This window comes from Polypterus senegalus, chromosome 7 (genome assembly GCF_016835505.1).
Source record: "Polypterus senegalus isolate Bchr_013 chromosome 7, ASM1683550v1, whole genome shotgun sequence".
Taxonomy (NCBI): Eukaryota; Metazoa; Chordata; class Cladistia; order Polypteriformes; family Polypteridae; genus Polypterus; species Polypterus senegalus.
In genome coordinates, this window is record NC_053160.1 from 13,127,723 (window position 1) to 13,152,205 (window position 24,483).

General features: G+C 40.1%; 1 protein-coding gene across 2 annotated transcripts in view; it reads right to left on the reverse strand.

The window, feature by feature from the left end:
* Positions 1-24,483, reverse strand: part of chrnb5a (cholinergic receptor, nicotinic, beta 5a) — a 181,146-nt gene that overhangs the window by 33,658 nt on the left and 123,005 nt on the right. Inside the window, exon 4 of one of the 2 annotated variants that reach the window (XM_039758232.1) lies at positions 13,394-13,503. In XM_039758232.1, the coding sequence (XP_039614166.1) occupies positions 13,394-13,503 (110 nt within the window). Of the gene's footprint in view, positions 1-13,393; positions 13,523-24,483 lie in introns of both variants that reach the window. The other variant, XM_039758233.1, reaches the window with a different exon arrangement.

Here is a 24,483-nt window from a genome sequence, read left to right on the forward strand (position 1 = left end):
TGATGGTCACTCTGTCAGAGCTCCAGAGGTCCTCTGTGTAGAAAGAAGAACCTTCCAGAAGGACAACTATCTCTGCAGCAATCCACCAATCAGGCCTGTATGGTAGAGTGGCCAGACGGAAGCCACTCCTTAGTAAAAAGCACATGGCAGCCCGCCTGGTTTGCCAAAAGGCACCTGAAGGACTCTCAGACCATGAGAAACAAAATTCTCTGGGCTGATGAGACAAAGATTGAACTCTTTGGTTTGAATGCCAGGCGTCACATTTGGAGGAAACCAGGCACCGCTCATCACCAGGCCAATGCCATCCCTACAGTGAAGCATGGTGGTGGCAGCATCATGCTGTGGGGATGTTTTTCAGCGGCAGGAACCGGGAGACTAGTCAGGATAAAGGGAAAGATGACTGCAGCAATGTACAGAGACATCTTGGATGAAAACCTGCTCCAGAGCGCTCTTGACCTCAGACTGGGGCGACGGTTCATCTTTCAGCAGGACAACGACCCTAAGCACACAGCCAAGATATCAAAGGAGTGGCTTCAGGACAACTCTCAGTTTTTTTATTTTTAATAAATTTACAAAAACTCAAGTAAACTTTTTTCACGTTGTTATTATGGGATGTTGTGTGTAGAATTCTGAGGAAAAAAATGAATTTAATCCATTTTGGAATAAGGCAGTGACATAACAAAATGTGGAAAAAGTGATGCGCTGTGAATACTTTCTGGATGCACTGTATGTGCTTATGAGACACCAGGACTCCTACTGGAGCAGTTGGGACCTATTTTAACATGCAGTAAGAGTGGTGCATATGAAATTATTTATCTTTATTTTTCAGAACGTTGTTGGTAAGTTACTACGTGAAAGGTTAGGGATCAAACTTAAGAAGTGGGAATTCAAGGCACTGTCTGTAGGTGGATCCAAAATTGGCTCAAACAAAGGGTAACGGTGAGAGAAACCTTTTCAGATTTAGGTGATGTTAAAAGACGAGTCCTTCAGGGATCTTCTTTTTATTTGACATAAATAAACAATATGCACAAGAATGTAATCAATAAGTTGGTTACTTTGTAGGTAATAAAATTAGTTGTTACAAAGAAACTTGGACAGCATACAGTGCTGCAACGCCAACCTACTGGTCACACAGTATATATATATATATATATTTATATATATATATATATATATATATATATATATATATATATATATATATATATATATATATATATGTCTATCTATTTATTTATTTGGATAGCATACAGACTTGGGCAGCTCTGCGGCAGCTGAATTAACCATTTATGACCACGTTGGACTGTGGAAAGAAACTATTCTTACATCTGTTCATTCTGGCATAGTTTAATCTGTAACGCTTGGCAGAATGGAGAAATTCAAAGAAATTGTGGGCTGCATGAGAGGGGCCAGTTATGAATTTTTGCTGAGCATTTCATGACTATGGAATAGGACAGGTTCTATAAAGTGGAAAGACTATTGTTAATAATCTTTTCACATGACCTGACTATTTGTTCTTGCCTGTTTTTTGTCATATTTAGTCGCATAACCAAACCACACTGTGATGTCATGGAAGTGCTGAGAACAGACAAAATAACTGAGTTGTAGAACAGAACCTGCAGCTCCTGTGGTAGACTGAACTCCCTCAGCTGTCATAGGAAGCACATCTGCTGCTGTGGCTTTTTGAGAACACACTCTATATTGATATTTTATTTCAAGCCTCGTGAGATTATGGGTCCCACAACTGACACATTATTACTAAGTACGGTATAAGGAGATTATATAGAGGGGACCCTCCTGAAGTCCACTGTCATCTCCACAGATTTGAGTGTGTTCAGCTCCAGATTGAAACAGTCAGAGGTGTTTCAAGCTTTCAATACACTCAAGACTAATAAAACCACTAACTGCATTGAAAAATATGAAAGATGTCTTCTATAAACTGTTATCTGGCGTATTTCAGCACTCACTTCAGATGGGAGAAATACCTGAAGACTGGAAAGTTGCAAACCTGACTGCAATATTCAAGAAGAGAGACAAAATGGATATGAGTCTTATTTCTTTACTATGAAAAGTTACGGAAACTATAAGAAATAAATTAGAAAATTATCTAAATAAAAATAATACACTAAACAGCAGCCAGCATGGGTTTATGAGAGTAATCTAAACCAATTTTTTAGATTTTTTTGAAGAATATTTGATAAAACAAAGCATAAGCCACAATTCACTTAGACTTTCAAAAAGCCTTTGACTCCATCCTACACTAAAACTAGAAACTGTCATCATCAGAGATAACCTACAAACTGGATCTCTAGTTCTAAATCATCTTTTGACAAGTTTGCTCAGTAGGCAAAGTGAAACTGGAGTCCGACAGAGGAACTTTAATGTCCTTCGGGTAAACTAACACAAGCTTTTCAAAGATTTTCATGACCACAATTGTCAAAGCAACAGGCCTGTAAATCTTTCAGTCCTGTCATGGAGGATGTTTTTTTTAGGACTGGTATCGTTAAGATCTGATGATGCTGGTCTGCTTATAACTCCAAGGATTAATAAAATAGCAGTGGGACTATGATGTTTGCTGATGACATTGTGATCTGTAGCGAGAGTAGGGATCAGGTTGAGGAGACCCGGGAGAGGTGGAGATATGCTCTACAGAGGAGAGGAATAAAGGTTAGAAGGAACAAGACAGAATACATGTGTGTAAATGAGAGGAAGGTCAGTGGAGTAGTGAGGATTCAGGGAGTAGAGTTGGCGAAGGTGGATAACTTTAAATACTTGGGGTCAACAGTACAGAGTAACGGGGAGTATGGAAGAGAGGTGAAGAAGAGAGTGCAGGCAGGGTGGAATAGGTGGAGAAGAGTGTCAGGAGTGATTTATGACAGACGGGTATCAGAAAGAGTGAAAGGGAAGATCTACAAGATGGTAGTGAGACCAGCTGGAGACTGTGGCACTGACCTGAAAACAAGAGACAGAGCTGAAGGTGGAAAAGTTAAAGATGTGCAGAGGAGAGATGCTGGGGATATTGGAAGAAGGGTGCTAAGGATAGAGCTGCCAGGTAAGAGGAGAAGAGGAAGGACTAAGTGGAGGTTTATGAATGTGGTGAGAGAGGACATGCAGGAGATGAGTGTGACAGAGCAAGATGATGAGGACAGGAAGATATGGAAAAAAGTGATCTGCTGTGGCAACCCCTAACGGGAGCAGCTGAAAAAAGATGATGAAGAAGAATAAAATAGCAGTGGGAGGTCAAACTTTTAGTTACAGGGCCCCAAAGATGTGGAATGGTCTGCCTGCTACTATAAGAGAAGCCCCTTCAGTCTCACCTTTTAAATCAGGCCGAAGACTCACAACTTTAGTTTAGCACACCCTGACTAGAGCTGCTGATTAACTGCATCTCTGTCAATTAGTCATTAGTACTAAAACTTAAGTAATATATTATAATCTGTTACTAACATCCACCTACTCTCTTTCTCTTCTCAGTACTTGCATGTGGCACTTGCTGCCACTGCTGTACTGCCAAGTTGTTTGCCTGCTTGTGGAAAAGTCATCTCAGATAAAGAAACACAAAACACGCGGCCTATTAAAGTCCACTGCAGCACTCCTTGTGTGATTTTGGGCTTATCCGAGAAATACATTGTTCTTGACGTTGTTGTTATTGTGGCGTGTTTGATTTGTTTGTTTCTATAAGATTCTGCATACTGTAGCAGAATGGGCACCAGTTAAAACCACAAATTATCCAAAGAAAGGTCCTTAACAGTAATTAAAATAAGAACTCTAAACAGCAGATAAAATGTAGTGGTATTAAGGTGTTACCATATTTTTTCTCTTATAATTCAGTCCCGCTCACTTTCTACAAACATGCAATGAATATAAATAATGGCTTAAAATGGTCCAGAAAGAAATAAACAAAATAAAGTGCCAAAGACTATATCTTTAAGCTTGAAGATCAAAAGTACATTTACTCCTATCAGTTTTAACATTCACATAGTCAGGCACAGCCTTTTTTCATAATTATTTAATATGCACCCTGGCGCCTGCCCCAAATGAGCAGTCGACTGTACTAACATCTCATTATTGACAGACATTGCATATTCACGTAATGTTAGACAGAGCTGCTAGTTTGGTGGACAAGAGGATAAACTCCATCGAGCCGTTCCAGACAGCAAATAACATTAGACTCAAAACAAACAGTCTATAACCTAGCAACTATAAAATGATATCACACACATCCATCATTCAAAACCCTGCATCTGTGTGCACCTAGAAGTTATCCAGGAAAGAAGCTGAAAGTTTCCTCACTGCAGAGGGCTCTTTGACTTTAGAGTGGGAGGAAGAGCTCGAGAAAAGGCTTACTGATGGAAGGACTGGAGGACAGGATTATTAGAAAGAGAGATAGTTAGAGACAGACAGGCAGGCAGACATTTGAGAAGAAGGAGTGCTTACTGTGTTTCTCTGTTGTCGACCAGACATAGCTGAAAAGTTATACTAATGGAAAGACAGTTAGGCTCCACTTCACTGTGTTGTAGAATTTTAAATGGATGAATTTTCCAGTTTCGTCCATCAGTTCACAGTCAATAGCCCATAATGACAAACAGAGGTTTTCAGAAAGTTTTGCTAATTTAGATAGATAGATAGATAGATAGATAGATAGATAGATAGATAGATAGATAGATAGATAGATAGATAGATAGATAGATAGATAGATAGATAGATAGATAGATAGATAGATCTTAGGGTGGCTTTGCTCACCAAACTTCAGCAGTGGGCGCATCTCACAGCTGAGCCGCTCAAAGGGAGTTGGGGAGCTTCTCCATTACAGAAAGCAACGTTATATAGAAGAGTATACAGAGCGTGGGAGAAGACCATTTTTTTGTCCTTAGTTGTTATAGATAGAAAATCAGTTGCTTCAGTATTTCACTACAATTGTCTAATTTAAATACCAATGAATAATAAAACATAGTAAAAAGTAAAAGTAAAGTAAAATGTAATAAAAAGTAAATAAAAAATTGAATTACATTAACGGTTCATTAAAAAAGATATTATAAATTACTTTATCCCCTAACTTACATTCTATAAACGTTGCTTTTTTTGCATTTCTGTTCACATATTGTTCAGGATATTTTTTTCTCTTTTTTGTTTATTGGACGATTTTTTTTTTATTTTATTGAATTTATTAAAATCAAATAACATTCTGGGGCGACACAGTGGCGCAGTGGTAGCGCTGCTGCTTCGCTGCTAGGAGACCCAAGTTCACTTCCCGGGTCCTCCCTGCGTGGAGCTTGTGTGTTCTCCCCGCGTCTGCGTGGGTTTCCTCTGGGTGCTCTGGTTTCCTCCCACAGTCCAAAGACATGCAGGTGCATTGGCGATGCTAAATTGTGTTTGGTGTGTGTGTGTCCTGCAGTGGGCTGGTGCCCTGCCCGGGGTTTGTTTCCTGCCTTGCGCCCTGTGTTGGCTGGGATTGGCTCCAGCCGACCCCCATGACACTGTAGTTAGGATGCAGCAGGTTGGATAATGGATGGATGGATGAAATAACATTCCATACACATAACTTAAGTTTTACAAAAAGAGAAAAAAAGGTTAGAAACAAATCAATCCCCACCCTACTCTTTGTTCTTGATTTTTATTATATGATCTAAAATTCAATGTTCTCGAATAGATAATTTGTTTTTCTGCCTTGCCATTATAACTGACTGCACTGAAGGGCGATTTAGCAAGTACTGAGAGTGTCAAAGGGTGGTACAGTGAGAGGATGTGCGCAGTTGGAGTAACGATTGCACAAGGTGTGTGGAGGGGAGTCGTCAAGGCTGAATAAAGCGGACATGACGGAAAACTTATATATATAAAAAAATCCTGTCTGCTTTTCATGAGAGAACTACTTAACGGATTTAGATCAGGTTTTTTCTCTAGAATTTACTTGAACATTCCGGTTGATTTTTGTGACTTCTCTCACCACGCTAAGTATCATTGTTCAGTTGTGTTACCGATTTAATTGCACGAATCCAAGAGACACACAGCGGGCTGAGGGGGAACGGGGCCCTCCTCACTCACGTGCCACCTTAGAGACATTCCTTACCTTCACTTAGCTATCAAATGACAGGAGTACTTAACGGATTTAGATCTGTTCTTTTCTATTATATGCTTTAACATTCCAGTTGATTTCGCAACTTCTCTCATCGCGCTAAGAATCATAGTTTGCTTGCAAGAATGACATATTTGCGCTAATCCGAGACAGAGGCTGCGGGCCGACAGGAGGGGGGAAGTGTGACGTCAGGAGTAGGGAGTGAGCAGGGCCCTCTTCACTGTCCTGTTTCACTACTACATAGCCGCGGGAGACAGCTAGTACATATATAAAATCTAAAGTCTGTCCGTCTGTCTGTCTGCTTTTCACGAGAGATCTACTTAACAGATTTAGATCGGTTTTTATCTATAATTTGCTTGAACGTTCCGTTTGATTTTGCGAATTCTCTCACTGTGCTAAGTATCATAGTTTGCTTGCGGTACCGATTTATTTGCGCGAATCTGAGAGAGACACTGCAGGCCAAGTGGAGGAGGGCTGGACCCTCCTCAGTCACACGCCAGCCTCCATTCGAGTCGGTCTACCTCTCGCCATGTGTTGGAGTGTACCTTGCCTCTGCTTAGCTAGCCATACCTGTTTGTTCAGCAGACATTATCATCTAAAGATTGTTAAGGAGTAGTAACATTTGACGTTTTTGAGAGAGATATCAGAGGTTTGTGTGTTTTAGACGGTGCCTGCTCATTGGCAGAGATATAACGGCCACATGCCCTTCTCCCCTCTCCCGTCAGAGCTGAACATGGTCAGATACAGTGCCAGCGTTTGACGTAGGAGTGTACCTACCTTCTCTGCTTGGCCAGACATACCTTCCCAACTTTTTACATTTTTGGCAAAGAGATCACAGCTATATTCTTACTCCTGATAGCAAAACCAAAAATTTTCTACATGAAGAGGTCTTCCAATAAGAAAGCTAGCAATATAAATTCTTCTCAATACAAATTACAATTTTTTTTTTTTTTTATTGATTTTTAAAGTTTGTCCTGTTAGACTACTACATGGGTGGAGATGCGGGGGGCAGATAGTTTTTAATACCGGGTGTCCATAAAGTCTGTGTGCTATTTAAAATAGTTGTAACTTTGTAAGTATATGTGAAAGAAAGAATTCGTATAAGGGATTAGAAAGCTTACTGTATCTAGTTTTTTTTTGTCTTTAGAAGTTTTATTTTTTGCCATATTTGGGGTACTGAAAATCCACATGAGTCTGATGAACATGAAAGAGATTCTCCCAAAGTTAATGTGTGGTGTGGTTTGTGAAAAAAATGGAGTCATAGGCCCATTGTTTTTTGAAGGGAGTGTTGTTAATGGTGATAGCTGTTTAGAAATGCTGAAAAATGACTTTATTCGTCAACTTGAACAATTAGGACTTATAGAGAATCAGTGTTTCAACAACATGGTGCTCCTTGTCACTTTGTTTTGCATGTTTGCCAGTTTCTACATGAGAAATTCCCTAACGGGTGGATTGGAAGAGGTGGACCATTTTCTTGGCCTCCACGTTCGCCAGATTTGACTCCTTTGGATTTCTTTTTATGGGGACAGGTGAAAACGAATGTTTATTAAACCAAACTTCGATCTTTAGAAGACTTGCAAGCTAGGATAACTGATGTGATGTGGGTCGCGAACGTCTTGGACCACGTACAAATCGGGTTACGACCAAAAAGTGCCATACTTTTGCATCTGTTCATGACCACACACTCGGGTCACGAACAAGCCAGTTTCCCTTCCGGTTTGTATGTGCCAATGATTTCTGCACGTGTTCAGTCTCTCCCTCTGCATTCCCTGTGCAGCAGGCGGGCGAGCGAGCAAGAGAGAAAGCACGAGAGAGCGAGCGAGAGAGAGAGAACACGAGAGGGCAAGAGAGAGAGCACGAGAGGGCGAGAGAGAGAGAGAGAGAGAGCACGAGAGGGCGAGCGAGAGAGAGAGAGAGCACAAGAGGGCGAGCGAGAGAGAGAGAGAGCACAAGAGGGGCGAGAGAGAGAGAGAGAGAGAGAGCACGAAAGGGCGAGCGTGAGAAGGCTGTTAAAGAAGGCAGTAAGGCCAAGAAGGCATCGGGCTTGTTTTTAAAGAGACTGCTTCGAGCATTGTTTTAATCTCGTTGTATTTAATGAAGACCTTTTTCTATTGCATTTAACCTTCACTTCACTTCTGTTTTTATGGGATTATTTATTTATTGAAGGATTCTGGAAGCACTGCACTTTATTTAATTTGGTCTTTGTTTTTGATTGTTGTTTTGTTGATTTTAATAAAAGCACTTAGCACTTGTTGCACCATCCGATTGCTCCATTGTAGGGCCTCACTGTCGTGCTCATCGGTAACATTACCGACAGTGACGGGTTTAAGGGTTCCCAGAAGCGAGATGGGAGCATGCAGTGAACTGTAATCTCCTCTCCACCCAGTTCCTCCTCACTTCCTTCATGCCAGAACTCGACTCATGCAAGGTTAGTTTTCTTGATTGTTTATGGTTAGTTTTTTGTATAAATTACGGATTTTTCAAATATTCATTTTCTTCCCTGTGCTTAAAACTCATTAAAAAAAGTGTTTACAGAGAGTGGTTCATAAAGGCTGCAGCGTGAACTCTTGCAATGTTACTTTTCTCTGTTCAAGGTTTTCTCAGTGTTATTCAATGTTTTTACATTTAGTTCACTATTACACTGTGCATTCTATGGTACGATTAACTATTTTGGTGCTTAAAAATCTTTAAAAAAAAAAAAAAAACCATACATACAGCTCGTACGGTCTGGAACGGATTCATTGTATTTACATATAATCCTATGGGAGAAATTACTTCAGGTCACGACCAACTCGGGTTACGACCAAAGTTTTGGAACGAATTACCATTGTGACCCGAGGTTCCACTGTATTACTGAAAATCAGCTTTAAAATTTTTTCCAAGAACTACAGAATCGTATTACCCTTTGCATTAGTAATGATGGTGGACATGTTGAAAATTAACAAGAACAATAAAAAATGTGTTTCTTCTTTCTAATCCTTTTAACAGATTCTTTCTATATCATATACAGTGGTGTGAAAAACTATTTGCCCCCTTCCTGATTTCTTATTCTTTTGCATGTTTGTCACATAAAATGTTTCTGATCATCAAACTCATTTAACCATTAGTCAAATATAACACAAGTAAACACAAAATGCAGTTTTTAAATGATGGTTTTTATTATTTAGGGAGAAAACAAATCCAAACCTACATGGCCCTGTGTGAAAAAAGTAATTGCCCCCTTGTTCAAAAATAACCTAACTGTGGTGTATCACACCTGAGTTCAATTTCCGTAGCCACCCCCAGGCCTGATTACTGCCACACCTGTTTCAATCAAGAAATCACTTAAATAGGAGCTGCTTGACACAGAGAAGTAGACCAAAAGAACCTCAAAAGATAGACATCATGCCAAGATCCAAAGAAATTCAGGAACAAATGAGAACAGAAGTAATTGAGATCTATCAGTCTGGTAAAGGTTATAAAGCCATTTCTAAAGCTTTGGGACTCCAGTGAACCACAGTGAGAGCCATTATCCACAAATGGCAAAACATGGAACAGTGGTGAACCTTCCCAGGAGTGGCCGGCCGACCAAAATTACCCCAAGAGCGCAGAGACGACTCATCCGAGAGGTCACAAAAGACCCCAGGACAACGTCTAAAGAACTGCAGGCCTCACTTGCCTCAATTAAGGTCAGTGTTCACGACTCCACCATAAGAAAGAGACTGGGCAAAAACGGCCTGCATGGCAGATTTCCAAGACGCAAACCACTGTTAAGCAAAAAGAACATTAGGGCTCGTCTCAATTTTGCTAAGAAACATCTCAATGATTGCCAAGACTTTTGGGAAAATACCTTGTGGACTGATGAGACAAAAGTTGAACTTTTGGAAGGCAAATGTCCCGTTACATCTGGCGTAAAAGGAACACAGCATTTCAGAAAAAGAACATCATACCAACAGTAAAATATGGTGGTGGTAGTGTGATGGTCTGGGGTTGTTTTGCTGCTTCAGGACCTGGAAGGCTTGCTGTGATAGATGGAACCATGAATTCTACTGTCTACCAAAAAATCCTGAAGGAGAATGTCCGGCCATCTGTTCGTCAACTCAAGCTGAAGCGATCTTGGGTGCTGCAACAGGACAATGACCCAAAACACACTAGCAAATCCACCTCTGAATGGCTGAAGAAAAACAAAAAGAAGACTTTGGAGTGGCCTAGTCAAAGTCCTGACCTGAATCCAATTGAGATGCTATGGCATGACCTTAAAAAGGCGGTTCATGCTAGAAAACCCTCAAATAAAGCTGAATTACAACAATCCTGCAAAGATGAGTGGGCCAAAATTCCTCCAGAGCTCAGTAAAAGACTCATTGCAAGTTATCGCAAACGCTTGATTGCAGTTATTGCTGCTAAGGGTGGCCCAACCAGTTATTAGGTTTAGGGGGCAATTACTTTTTCACACAGGGCCATGTAGGTTTGGGGTTTTTTTTCTCCCTAAATAATAAAAACCATCATTTAAAAATTGCATTTTGTGTTTACTTGTGTTATATTTGACTAATGGTTAAATGTGTTTGATGATCAGAAACATTTTGTGTGACAAACATGCAAAAGAATAAGAAATCAGGAAGGGGGCAAATAGTTTTTCACACCACTGTACTTACAAAGTTACAACTATTTTAAATTGCACATGGACTTTATGGACACTCTGTATAATAGAGAGATAAATGAAACAACTGAAATCTCTCATTGATAGAAGTATTCAGACGTTTTACTATAGCACTCCAAAATGCGCTCAGGTGTATCCTGTTTGGCATTAATTCTCCTAAAATGTGTCTAAAACTTGATTGTAGTCCACCTGCGGCAAATTAAATTGATTGGACATCGTGTAGAAAGGCACATGTGTATCTGTGTATAGACGATCCCACAATTTTAACAGCATGCCAGGACAAAACCCAAGCCATGAAGACCAAAGATCTCAAACTGTGGTGAGTCATAGATCAGGGCAAGGGGGTAAAACCGTTTCTAAAGTTTTGAGTGTTCCCAAGAAAAGAGTGGCATCAATAATTGTAAAATGGAAGAATTTTTGAACCACAAAATTGATTAACTGGGCAAGAAATTCTGTTAGTCTAACAGAACTTCAGAAGTCCTCTGCTGAGATGGGAGAATCTCTAAGAAGAACAACATCACAAAAGCACTTTGTCAATTAGGCATTTATAATAGAGTGGATAGACAGAACTTATTTTTTAGTAAAAGCCACATGACCACCTTTTTGAGGTTTGCTAGATGGCATATTAAAGGACTCTTGTCTAATGAGACAAAAATGAACTCTTTGGGTAGAGCTCTAATGACGATGTCTGGCGAAGACCATGCACTGCTCGTCACCTGCCTAATACCATCCTTACAGTGAAGCATGGTGGTGGCAGCATCATGCTATGGGGGGGTTGCAGCGCATAGACAGGGAGACTGATCACAATTAAGGGAAGGATGAATGCAACCAAATACAGAGAAGTCATCAAAGAAAATCTGCTCAAGCGCATGTGGCCACAGGCGGCAGGGCGGCAGATCACTTTTCAGCATGACAATCATCAAAAATATACAGCCAAGATAATACTGGAATGGCTCGGGGACAATTCTCTGAATGCCCCAGCCAAAGTCTCTACTTTAAGCTCATAGAATATCTTTGGAGAGACTTGAAGATGGCAGTTAAAAGGCGTTTCCCATCCATTTCAATGGGGCACCTGCCACGAACTATGAGATGAACGGATCAAATCCAGCTGTACAAGGCTTGTGGAGACTTTCCTAACAAGACTTAAAGCTGTAATTGCTGCCAATGGGGCTTTGACAAAGTAATGAATTAAGGGTCTGAATACTTTGTGGATGAGCAGGGGGTGTACGAGCCCCCCTACCCAACACAGACAGCCACGGACACAAGTGCAGGTGCAACACACCTTAATGCTTTTGGTGTAAGAACAGCTTCCCCCTGCTTCCTATCCTTAGAGCCCAGCTCTTCAATTACGAACCCCAGGTTCTTTTCTTCCTTTGCCTTTACACGCTGCCACTCCTCCTCCTGCAAGCTTCGTCCTCTTCCATCCAACTTTGGTCTCCAGAGTAGTGGCTGTTGACTCCTTTTATAAGGTACCCAGAAGGGCTCCAGGTGTTTGTTGACCGGCATCTGGCAGCACTTCCTGGTGTGGTAGAAGTGCTGCAACACAAGGCTCCAATACAGTCCAAGCGCCCTCTGGTGGGGACCACGGGCTCCAGCAGGCTGGAACTTCCAAGCTCCAAACCCGTGACCGCACAGTGAGCCAGGATGGATGCCCTCTAGTGTCCCGGGGAAGGCAATACCCAGAACAGTCTCCTCTCCTGTCCTTCTGATACAGGAGTGTCCCAGCCAGGCAAGGGTCCCAGCCATCCTTCACAACTTACATGAAAGTGGGATTTCAGTTTGTGATTTTAAATAAATTTGCAAACCTCTATGAAAACAGTTTGTTTACTTTATCATTATGGGTTACTGAGTACAGATTGGTGGCACAAATGACAAAGTTGTCCATTTAAAATGAAATCTACAACACATATAAAGTGTAAAAAAAATGAAGGGGTCTAAATTATTTCCGAATTAACTGTACGTTAACCTGCAAATTTAAACAAATCTGTCCTTATGTGAATGTATTATGTAATTAGTAAAGTTTGTAGTTGCATTTACCTGTGAACTCATTACAGTAATCTGAAACAGAACTCTGTGAAGAGCGCTAAAAAAATTTTAAAAAAGGAAATTGAACTGCATCTGACAGTTAGGCAAGGGAGCAAGCCACTCCACCTAAAAGAGGAGATAGATAGATAGATAGATAGATAGATAGATAGATAGATAGATAGATAGATAGATAGATAGATAGATAGATAGATAGATAGATAAATAGATAGATAGATACGAAAGGCACTATATAACAGATAGATAGATAGATAGATAGATAGATAGATAGATAGATAGATAGATAGATAGATAGATACGAGGCATATATAATATATAGATAGATAAATAGATAGATAGATAGATAGATACGAAAGGCACTATATAATAGATAGATAGATACAAAAGGCACTATATAATAGATAGATAGATAGATAGATAGATACGAAAGGCACTATATAATAGATAGATAGATAGATAGATACGAAAGGCACTATATAATAGATAGATAGATAGCATCAAATAATACATTCATATTCTTAAATCTGCCAGAAAGCTTTATATTAACCATTTTTTACTGGAAAATTGATCTGATTATGTGAAGGAAGAGCTGCTCAATTGTAAATGTGCAAACTAGCATTCAATGATTAGACTCCACTTACTTATTATAGAGAACAATGTCAGGAAGCCAGATGTGTTGTGAAGGTATTCTGAGTTTTTTAATACCATCATACTCCTGGGGGTCCCACACCAAACGATAATCATTCCACTCCTGTGTAAGTAAATCCAAGCTGGTGAATTAAGACAAAGATTTATGGACACACTACACAGCAACTTCCTGTAAAGAAAGCTCATATATTTTACAAAAAATGCCATACTTTCAATGAATAATATAAATGAACATTTGCTAAAGTTATAAATACTTATAAAGTACAGAAAGTCGGAAAATAATGTAGTAAGCTTTACACAGCTATATAACTGTATGTTAATCCATGTAATTGAACCAAATACAATAAAGAATTCTAAAAACATTAACAATATAAAATTTGTCAGATAGTTTAAATCACTATGGAAACATATGCATTAATATAATAAATGTATAAAATACTTTTCCAGTCAGTCAGTCAGTCAGTCATTGTCCAACCCAATATATCCTAACTACAGGGTCACGGGGATCTGCTGGAGCCAGTCCCAGCCAGCACAGGGTGCAAGGCAGGAACAAATCCCTGGTAGGGCACCAGCCCACTGCAGGACACACACACGCACACACACCAAGCACACACCAGGGACAATTTAGGATCTTCAATACACCTAACTGCATGTTTTTGCACTGCACCCGGAGGAAACCCACGCAGACACGGGGAGAACATGCAAACTCCATGCAGAAAGGACCCAAGAAGTGAGCCCAGGTCTCCTTACTGCGAGGCAGCAGTGCTACCACTGCACCACCATGCCGCCCATACGTGGTTTTTTTTTGCTTTGTTTTATAAATTGTACATATGTGGCAAACCAATTTGTTTTTTGAGAAAATGCCACTAATCTATATAGGAAATGAAAACAGGTAATAAATAACAAAAAATATATATATACACTCACCTAAAGGATTTTTAGGACCACCATACTAATACGGTGTTTGACCCCCTTTCGCCTTCAGAACTGCCTTAATTCTACGTGGCATTGATTCAACAAGGTGCTGAAAGCATTCTTTAGAAATGTTGGCCCATATTGATAGGATAGCATCTTGCAGTTGATGGAGATTTGTGGGATGCACATCCAGGGCACGAAGCTCCCGTTCCACCACATCCCAAAGATGCTCAATTGGGTTGAGATCTGGTGACTGTGGGGGCCATTTTAGTACAGTGAACTCATTGTCATGTTCAAGAAACCAATTTGAAATGATTCGAGCTTTGTGACATGGTGCATTATCCTGCTGGAAGTAGCCATCAGAGGCTGGGTACATGGTGGTCAGGAAGGGATGGACATGGTCAGTAACAATGCTCAGGTAGCCCGTGGCATTTAAATGATGCCCAATTGGCACTAAGGTGTGCCAAGAAAACATCCCCCACACCATTACACCACCACCACCAGCCTGCACAGTGGTAACAAGGCATGATGGATCCATGTTCTCATTCTGTTTACGCCAAATTCTGACTCGACCATTTGAATGTCTCAACAGAAATTGAGACTCATCAGACCAGGCAACATTTTTTCAGTCTTTAACTGTCCAATTTTGGTGAGCTCGTGCAAATTGTAGCCTCTTTTTCCTATTTGTAGTGGAGATGAGTGGGACCCGGTGGGGTCTTCTGCTGTTGTAGCCCATCCGCCTCAAGGTTGTGCGTGTTGTGGCTTCACAAATGCTTTGCTGCATACCTCGGTTGTAACGAGTGGTTATTTCAGTCTAAGTTGCTCTTCTATCAGTTTGAATCAGTCGGCCCATTCTCCTCTGACCTCTAGCATCAACAAGGCATTTTCGCCCACAGGACTGCCGCATACTGGATGTTTTTCCCTTTTCACACCATTCTTTGTAAACCCTAGAAATGGTTGTGTGTGAAAATCCCAGTAACTGAGCAGATTGTGAAATACTCAGACTGGCCCGTCTGGCACCAACAACCATGCCACGCTCAAAATTGCTTAAATCACCTTTCTTTCCCATTCTGACATTCAGTTTGGAGTTCAGGAGATTGTCTTGACCAGGACCACACCCCTAAATGCATTGAAGCAACTGCCATGTGATTGGTTGTTTAGATAATTGCATTAATGAGAAATTGAACAGGTGTTACTAATAATCCTTTAGGTGAGTGTATATATATATATATATATATATATATATATATATATATATATATATATATATATATATATATATATATATATATATATATATACATACATACACTAGCCGTTCCCTGTTTCGCCTCCAGGACAAACTTTAAAAATCAATAAGCAAAACATTATCGCTACCTAAGCGGAGGGAAAGTACACTCTAAAACGCAGAGGTAGACCGACTCCCCACAACACTTCCCCCTCCCCTCAGTCCGAAGCCTCTGTCTTGGATTAGCGTGAATATATTGCTCCTTATGAATTTTAGCGTGATGAGAGAAGTCACAAAATCAACCGGAATGTTAAATAATAATAGAAAAAAGCCCGATCTAAATCCATTAAATAGTTGTCTCATTCGCTAGCTAAGCGGAGGTAAGGTATGCCCCGAGGCTGGCACGTGAGTGAGGAGGGCCCTGCCTACCTCCCCTTGTTGTGAGAGAAGTCACAAATATCAGCTGGCACCCCATCTAAATCCATTAAGTAGTTCTCTTATGAAAAGCAGACAGACATACAGACGCCGGATTTTATATATATAGAGATATGTATTTGTATATAGTCATGCATGTGCCTGGGGACCACCTTCCAAGGTCTGATAAGGTAAGAAATAACCACTCCAGCCTCAGAGGGAGTGCTTTGTCATTTGCATCTTATTGCTAATAAGGAGCCATTAAAACACTGAATGCAGCTGTCTTAAGACTGAAATGAGCAATTAAGGATGGGAAACCTTGACAAGCAAGACTGCCAACATAAATGCATCAAAATGTCACTTGAGCAATAAGTGCTTCATCAGCAATAACTGACTTCTCATTAAGAAACTTGGGTTCGAACAAAAACCTTTAACCGCTGCGGCCCACCAGAGCCAACATTGCCCACTCCTGGTATAAATGAACAAAACATACACAAATACATTGTGACAGATGCCGTTACAGCCAGAATAGGCCAAGGTTTCTTACCTGGATGGGAGGCTAGCCCTTCAAGGCAGGCAGAAGATGCCAGTGTGGCAGTGGGTACACTGGTAACCCGGCAAGGTTAGATCAAGGAACAACCTGGCAGGATTACATGCTATCCTGACACACTAGGTGGCAGCCTCCTAGGGTAATGCTACCTGCATGGACACCTGCAAGGCACTTTGGGAACTGTAGTCCCTTAGGGTAGCATTGTTGGGTTCCACGGGTGCCACCAGCTGGTGCTGTAGTGATCTATCATCCTGACATTGTACACTGCTAATAAGAGGCAGGGGATGATTAGGGGGTCAGGTAGACCAGGCTGTGGTAGGCTATTTAGCCAGGACATTGGGATTTATTCTACTGTTTATGAAGGATGCCCTGGGATCTTTTATGATCACAGGTTTTACCGCTCGGATGGTACTCTTTGTCTTTGACCCAGAGAACACGATATTTGTAATTTCCAAAAAACTATTTGAAATATTGGCTTTTCAGACCACAAATCATGATTTCTCTGTGCTGATTTTTATCTCAGATGACTGGCATCTGTGGATAGAGTGGTGAATTGTGTTCACTGGCACAATAGATAGATAGATAGATAGATAGATAGATAGATAGATAGATAGATAGATAGATAGATAGATAGATAGATAGATAGATAGATAGATAGATAGATAGAACTTATTTGTCCCCAGGTGGAGATTTGGATTTTAACAGAAGCTCTTTGAATAAATAAATAGGTAGATAAGTAAGTAAATAAATAAACAGACATATTGCTGTATATTGTGGGTATAAAGGACCCCCCCCCCTGGTGTTCCTTGACACACTTCTGCTGTTGTTGTCTGAAAGTCCTCAGTGTAGGTGTGTCAGAGAGAGGATGTACTGCCTTGGCTTTGTGCTTAGGGTCATTGTCTTACTGGAAAGCGGAACACTCTGCCCAGTCTGTCGTAATTTTATTTATTTATTTATTTGGTTTGTACAATGCTATATACTGTATACCCTGCCATTCTTTCTTATATTCTGTAAGTGCCTTGAGCATGGGAAAGGCTCTATATAAATAAAATGTATTATTATTATTATTATTTGAAGCAGGTTTTCATTAAGGATATCTCTGTGCTTTGCTCTGTTCAGCTTTTCCCCCAACCCCATCTAATATGCCAGTCCTTTCTGCTAAAAAACAATTCTACAGCATGATGCTGTCACCACTGTGCCTTATTGTTGACTAGCATTGTTCATAATGACATTCAGTTTTGTTTTCATTCTGTCCTCCATTACGACCACCATGGGGTCCAGAGTATGTCCTATAACTGAGACTGTCATTTTAATTAGCCTGTTAATTCAGTGGGCATCTACTGAAGTGATGTTAGCGGCCCAGCACACAACAGTGTAGATAATCACACTGGCCACCACAGAGTTGTAGGAGATGTTCAGTCAAAATGTGTTGCAGAGGGTTACAACACATCAGTACATCGGTCATTCATCTCTGTGCTGTGTGAAATATTGACATGCTGATAAAATTACATGCTAGGATTCACAGGTCTAAGGCTGGGTTTATACTTGACACTCGCTTGGATCATGGCTGCTATGAGTTCCCAGTGCTCTTTTGACGCATCCTCTGAGCACATCGTAAGAAATTAACGTGATGCATGCGTGTGTTGCAGTACCAGCAAAAATTTAGGTGGTGGGTGTGTTCAAGTTTTGGTATGTGACGCATCTCCACAGAGATAGACATGCCTGTCAAAACAGTTGGCGTCAAATCGGCAGCTCTTTGAAAGCGGATGTGAAAACATGCAAGATAATAAGGAAGTAAATTTGAGAGAGATATGTCCATGCAAAGTGGAAAATATTTGAGAAAATAAGTGGGTACTTGGCAAGATAACGCAGTGTGGCAGCAAGCCACATTGCAGCTCCAATGAGATCAATGTGCGTGCTTTGATGTTTGATGACTAGTTCGATGTGGTGAAGCAAATCATCAGACTTAAATGCAGACATACGAAAGAATTCATGATGCATTTCCTTCATTCATTTCTCTCGTAGACAATGCAGGTTTTGCATATTCCCCATTGTAATGACGTGATACATTTAAAAGTTTTTATCTTCAGCATCCATTCTTCTCTCAACTCACAAGAAAGCAAATCCAGGGGCCTCATTAAAAAAATGGTGCGTACGTCCCGTTTCCATGCTCACTTCAAGATGTATAAAAACTAAACTTGACATAAAGCCACCAGCCTTAACCTCGGTGTACGCAACTTTCCACTCGGCTTTGCAAACTGGCGGCACCCAGCGTCAAAGCAGTGCTTTTGTTCCAGTGTGGTTTCCCTTTCTTTTTTAGATTCACATCCCTGCTTTATCAAATAAACTGTAATTAACCACATATCATGTATTAGTTTAAGGCAACTGATTTTAATCGATCTGTAACAATATAATAGTCCACAGAATGGCCAAACTATTCCAAATACCATAGCTGCTTTAGCGTTGTTGCTCTCAGTGTACCACTCAGAATATTTTAATCCACTGTATCTTAGTGTGAAATCACAGCTCTACAGCAGCTGACTGGAAAGAGGATCATCGGGATACAGCATCTAACACTTGCTGCCTCAGCCATGCGCACAGTCTATTTGAACTTCCCCCAACATGCAAACACCTCAGAGCCTTTCCTGCATGAACCTTGCGATTCAGAAACAGTTTCATCCAAAGAGCTCTAAACGCACTCAATCAGTCAATCAATCAAGTGCTCCCGCTAGATCTGTTTGTACTTAGAATTACAATTACCTTATTGGAAACTTGCGCTAGAGTTGTAATATTGCACAACCTGAGCCACTTTAAGAACCATTTTCACTCTCTGCACTATTATGTACATGTATATTGTACTTATGCTTTCATATTGCATATTTTTCATTGTTTTTATTGTATTATTATTATTGTTGTTATTTTATCATTTTATAGGAAAATAAGTTTACGGAGGATTTGCATATTGAATCTCATTGTACCATAAAATATCAATAAAGGAATTCAATTCAATTTAATAGAAGAGAGAGGGTATTTACAGATGATGATGACTGGCTTCTAAGTCGATTTAGATTTCCAAGCACTATCTTTTTGGTGCTCTTGATATCATTTTTAAGATGAGATTCCTTCAAGTATGTATATTACATTATACAGATAAATTTCTAACTTCATTTAAATAATGTATACTGTTAATAATTAAACATGTGGGCACAGTGGTTCAGCAGTACAGATGAGCTGCCACCCCGTCCAAGGATTGGTCCTGCCTCATGCTGCATACTTGCTGGGACTGGCGCAACCCTGGATGAATAGAGGGGACTGGGCGGTATCATGGTCTGGAATCCCTACAGATTTTATTTTTTCTCCAGCCGTCTGGAGTTTTTTTGTTTTTCTGTCCCCCCTGGCCATTGAACCTTACTCTTATTCGATGTTAATGTTGATTTATTTTGTTTTATAATTATGTCTTTCATTTTTCTATTCTTTAATATGTAAAGCACTTTGAGCTACTGTTTGTATGAAAATGTGCTATATAAATAAATGTTGTTGTTGTTGTTGTTGCAACCCTGGATGAATAGATGGATGGAATGATTAAACATGTAATACAAAGATATTTCAATGTTCCTTAAAAGTTTTGAAGAATCGGCGTTCTAAGCTTACAGATGGGTTGACTTTTATTAAAGTGCTTATTGTGTAGCGAATGGTGATGTGGAGAAAGAAAAGGAAGGTCAGGAATTGGGGATGGTACGTTTGAAAGAGACATTACGGCTGCATTAAATTATTTCATCGAGGGTCACGCATGGCCCAGCAAGCCTCTTGTGGGAGCCAGGAACAATTTTTGGACGGGGAGCCAGCTCATTGCTACCACTGCGCCACCGTGCCCTTATGTTTATTATGTGATTTAATTCATTTCATCATGAAAATGATAATCAAATATACATCTTAGTATTTAAATTGTTCAGGGAGCTGTAATATAATGAATGTAATATATTTTGTGTCCTGTCGGCATAAGAGAAAGCCTGTTTAAGAAGCATGCATTTATTCACACGTAGAGCACAAAGAAGAACACATAGAACATGAAGCATTTAACATGCTACTTTAGTTATGATTTGATCTGAGAAACTCTAGTAAATTAAACATTGGTTTTAAGATTAAGTTTACAATGTTCTACAAAGTACTTTAATGACAAAATAAACTATGAGATTAAAGTGGACATTTTGACTTTTTTTTCCAGTGTCCATTTTTCTTTTCTCAGCTCCCTAATACACTTCTATATGACACTCCAACGGTGGACTACGACTCACCTTTTCATGGTGACTTTTATATTAGACCACTTCTTTTTTAATTTTGGGCACTTTGTGACTTTCTGAACTTGAACTTTCGAGTGTCTGAGCTATTGGGTATCACTTGATCCACTTCCTTTTGTTGTTTATACTACTGCTTAAGCCGACAAATAGTACATTTTTCCTTGCCACCACTTTTCATTTGCCAAAATTCTTTTTTTCACATGCTTTTGCCATTGTCTTTTAACAAAACACTGAAAGGGAAAGGTGATATTTATATTGATTTGCATATTAAAATATGCAAAATTCGGGGAGGAGTCGGGGTGGGGCAGCAGCCATGTGAGCAGGCATTACTTTTCACGCTGACTGGGATTTATGGAGCTCAAGTGCATGGAAATTGGCTTATGCATGGTTTTGAGCATCTGAATTTTTTTGTGCATACGCACATTTCCACTTTTGTCTGTATGCCGTGTTTTAGTGTGAGTTCTATGCACGGTGTTATGCATGAGGCCCCAGGTGTTGTTTTCTCAATGGGATGATGTCTTACACTGCCACCTAGTGGAATCCTCCAGATACACATAAAATACGCATACAGACAGTACACTGCTTGCATAGCAGCAGCGTACGCATTGTGTAGTGTTAAATATATCCTGTCCCTATATACTAAATATGTAATATCAAGAAAGACATGTCTCAGTTAAGCCACCTCAGCCCACCCCAAAATGATTTATTTTTAGTCAGCCACATTGCAGAGATGTATAAACACTTCATGGATGCTTTGTAAGGGCTGGATTAAACTTCACTCTCAGAACGCTCAAGGCTGCCACGTGTTCCCATTGTTCTTTTAACGTGTCCTCTGAGCACGTCGTCAGAAATTACTGAGATGTGTGAGCAAGTTGCAGTACCAGAAAAAATATGGGTGCCGTGTGTGTTTAAGTTTTGTTACCTGACGTCTGCATCTGTGTTGACTATCAATATGTGACAGCGAGCCGCATTGTAGGATCAGTGTGCGTGCTTCTATGTTTGATGAATGGTTCAATGTGGTGATGCAAATCATCAGACTTAAATGCTGACATGTAAATGTCTTCATGGTGCTCTTCTTCAACCATTTCTCGCACAGGCAATACAAACGTTGCATATTCCCCATCGAAACAATGTGATAGATTTAAATATCTCACATACCATCTTCTGTGTTGCTGTTGACGGCTTTTTGTTTTTTTTTCACACCTTTGCAAACAGCATCAGAATTTTTCTCTTTAACATCTTTCTTACTTCAACTCACAACACAGCGAAGCCAAGCGTTGTTTTGTGACCGTGATGATTTCTCACACTGCCACCTGGTGGAATCCTCCAGATTTACATAAAGTATGCATGCAAGAATAGTCAGTACACTGCTTGCGTAGCAGCAACATCCTTAAGCTCACGCATCAAGTAACGTTAAGTAAATCCTTGGCGTAAGCGTTATGAAGACCCAAAGAAGCCTTTGTTAAGGTGTTGTTACATAATAATAAATGAGATTCAGATGCATTTCTGCAGCACCTAAAACTAAAGCGTGATTAAAGCTTTTTATAGGCACTGGATGTTAGCAGGAAATCATTTTCTGTTATGGAAAGTGGAACTTAATTACACAGTGCATCTACTTATTTGCATTTATTTCTCTGAGAATTCTTCCTAAAGCTCACTCATAAAGACATATAGAAGTATTATAAATCATAAATATACAGCATATTGTATAACTGTTTCATTTATTCTTGCTTCTCTCTATAAGAAGAGGGCCTTCAGCGATTTACTTAACTGCAATTCAGCCTGGCACATTCTTTGTTCAAAAAGTAAACTCTGCGACAAATAAACCCTGCAGTGATTTGGTTTACAGAGATGTGTCCTAAGGGCACCTTCTACAACAAATAAACCCCTGAGGTTACATTCTCAACTGTCACGAGCAGATATGTATTCAAACATATCTGCTTCCAACAAGGGAGGAAAAATAAAAATAAAAAATAAAAACAACCCTGGCAGAATTCATCAAGAAAAAACAGCAAAAAGCAATTCATCTGTTGCTTCATCACGGGTTTTACATTACTGCATGTAGTTATGAATGCATGAGTGACTTTAGGACAACATTTGGAAGACGGTATTGCAAAAAAAAGAGCAAAACAAAAAACCTGTTACAGCATTGAAGTATGAAAGAAGTAAGAATATCATGTTCCTTGGGTCTGCTATTGAATGGGATCAGGTGGCACCACCTATATGTGGCATCAAATCTCCATCCAGATTCTTATGATGTGTAGCTCTGAGATGGTTCAACATGCTGCCCACCTCCATTCAAATTGCTGACTCCATCATTATGTTCCAGAAGTGTTGGATGATGGTTTTAATGTGAGGTTCTTAAAGTCTATGAAAAGAGTAACCGTACAGGCACTCATAAGTTTCTATGCTCCTTCTCACCCACTTAGGACTGCAAGTGAATGAAGTCTGGTAGTACCATCTCCATGTGGTACAAAATCTCAATACATTCCCTTTTCATGTGTAGATCCTAGTGTTGGAACAAGCTGCCCTCCTCTGTCTGAGAGCTAATACTACATTGGCTTCCTGGAGGTGCTCAAATTATAAAGAAGTACTTGATACCGTTCTACATGGTAGTCAGCAACTACAGAAGATATCTGGAGACACTTGTAAGATCCTGTGCCCCTTCTTACACACTGTTATTGAATGAGGTCTGGTGGTACCACCGCTACATGGAAACAAATATTGATCATGTGTAGCTTTGAGTCAGTGGAACGAGCTGCCCACCTCCATCTAAACTGGTGACTCCCTCAATGTGTTTAAGGAGTATATGAAGGCTCTCTTGGAATGTGATTTTTTTTCAAAATGATTATCTTTTTTAAACATGAGTGCCATTATAAACAATTCTGCAGATCATCTCCCTGACACACTAATAGTGAACACATTCAGACAGCGAACCATTCAGCAGAAGTGTGTCAGGAAACGCTATGGGGGACCTATATATGAACAATACAACTGTATAATGCCTCATTGTGAGTATAACTCAGCTTTTACATCTATCTATATATCTATCATATAGTGCCTTTCACATTGGTTGGTCTGTCTATCCATTTATTATATAGTGCCTTTCATATCTATCTATTATTATAATACAATGCCTTTTATATCTGTCTATCTGTTTATCTATTTGTAGCTTCAAATCCACAAAGAGAGCAAATGAATTATGTATCTTAAAACAGTTTTTTATTCTTAAGCTTTCATTAGCTGCAGTACGCAGTGCCAAAAACACATAGTCTGCATGTAGGAGTGCCAGCTGCAGCACCCCCTGGCGGCACCTGCAGGACCCAACAGTGCTACACCCAACTCCAATTTCCATGGAGCCCTGTGGGAGACCGAGGCACCACTCCAACCCAGGGGGAGATATTGAAGTCCATGGGCTTCTTCTGGAATCGTTTAAATATTGTCATGCATGAGTATCAGAGGATTGCCTTCTGGACTCACCTAAGGCACGTGGTACCACCCCAGGACATGAGACGGTGCTGTTGCTAACAGTCTTGTCTCCTTTTTCCTTTATAGCCTCAAGACACTGCCCCTTCAGGGCAATGGAGTCAAAGATGCCCCACCCCTTCCAGTCCGGCCAGTATAAAGTAGGGGCGCTTCTAAGAGATGATGTCCCAGTTCAGACCTGACAAGCCACGT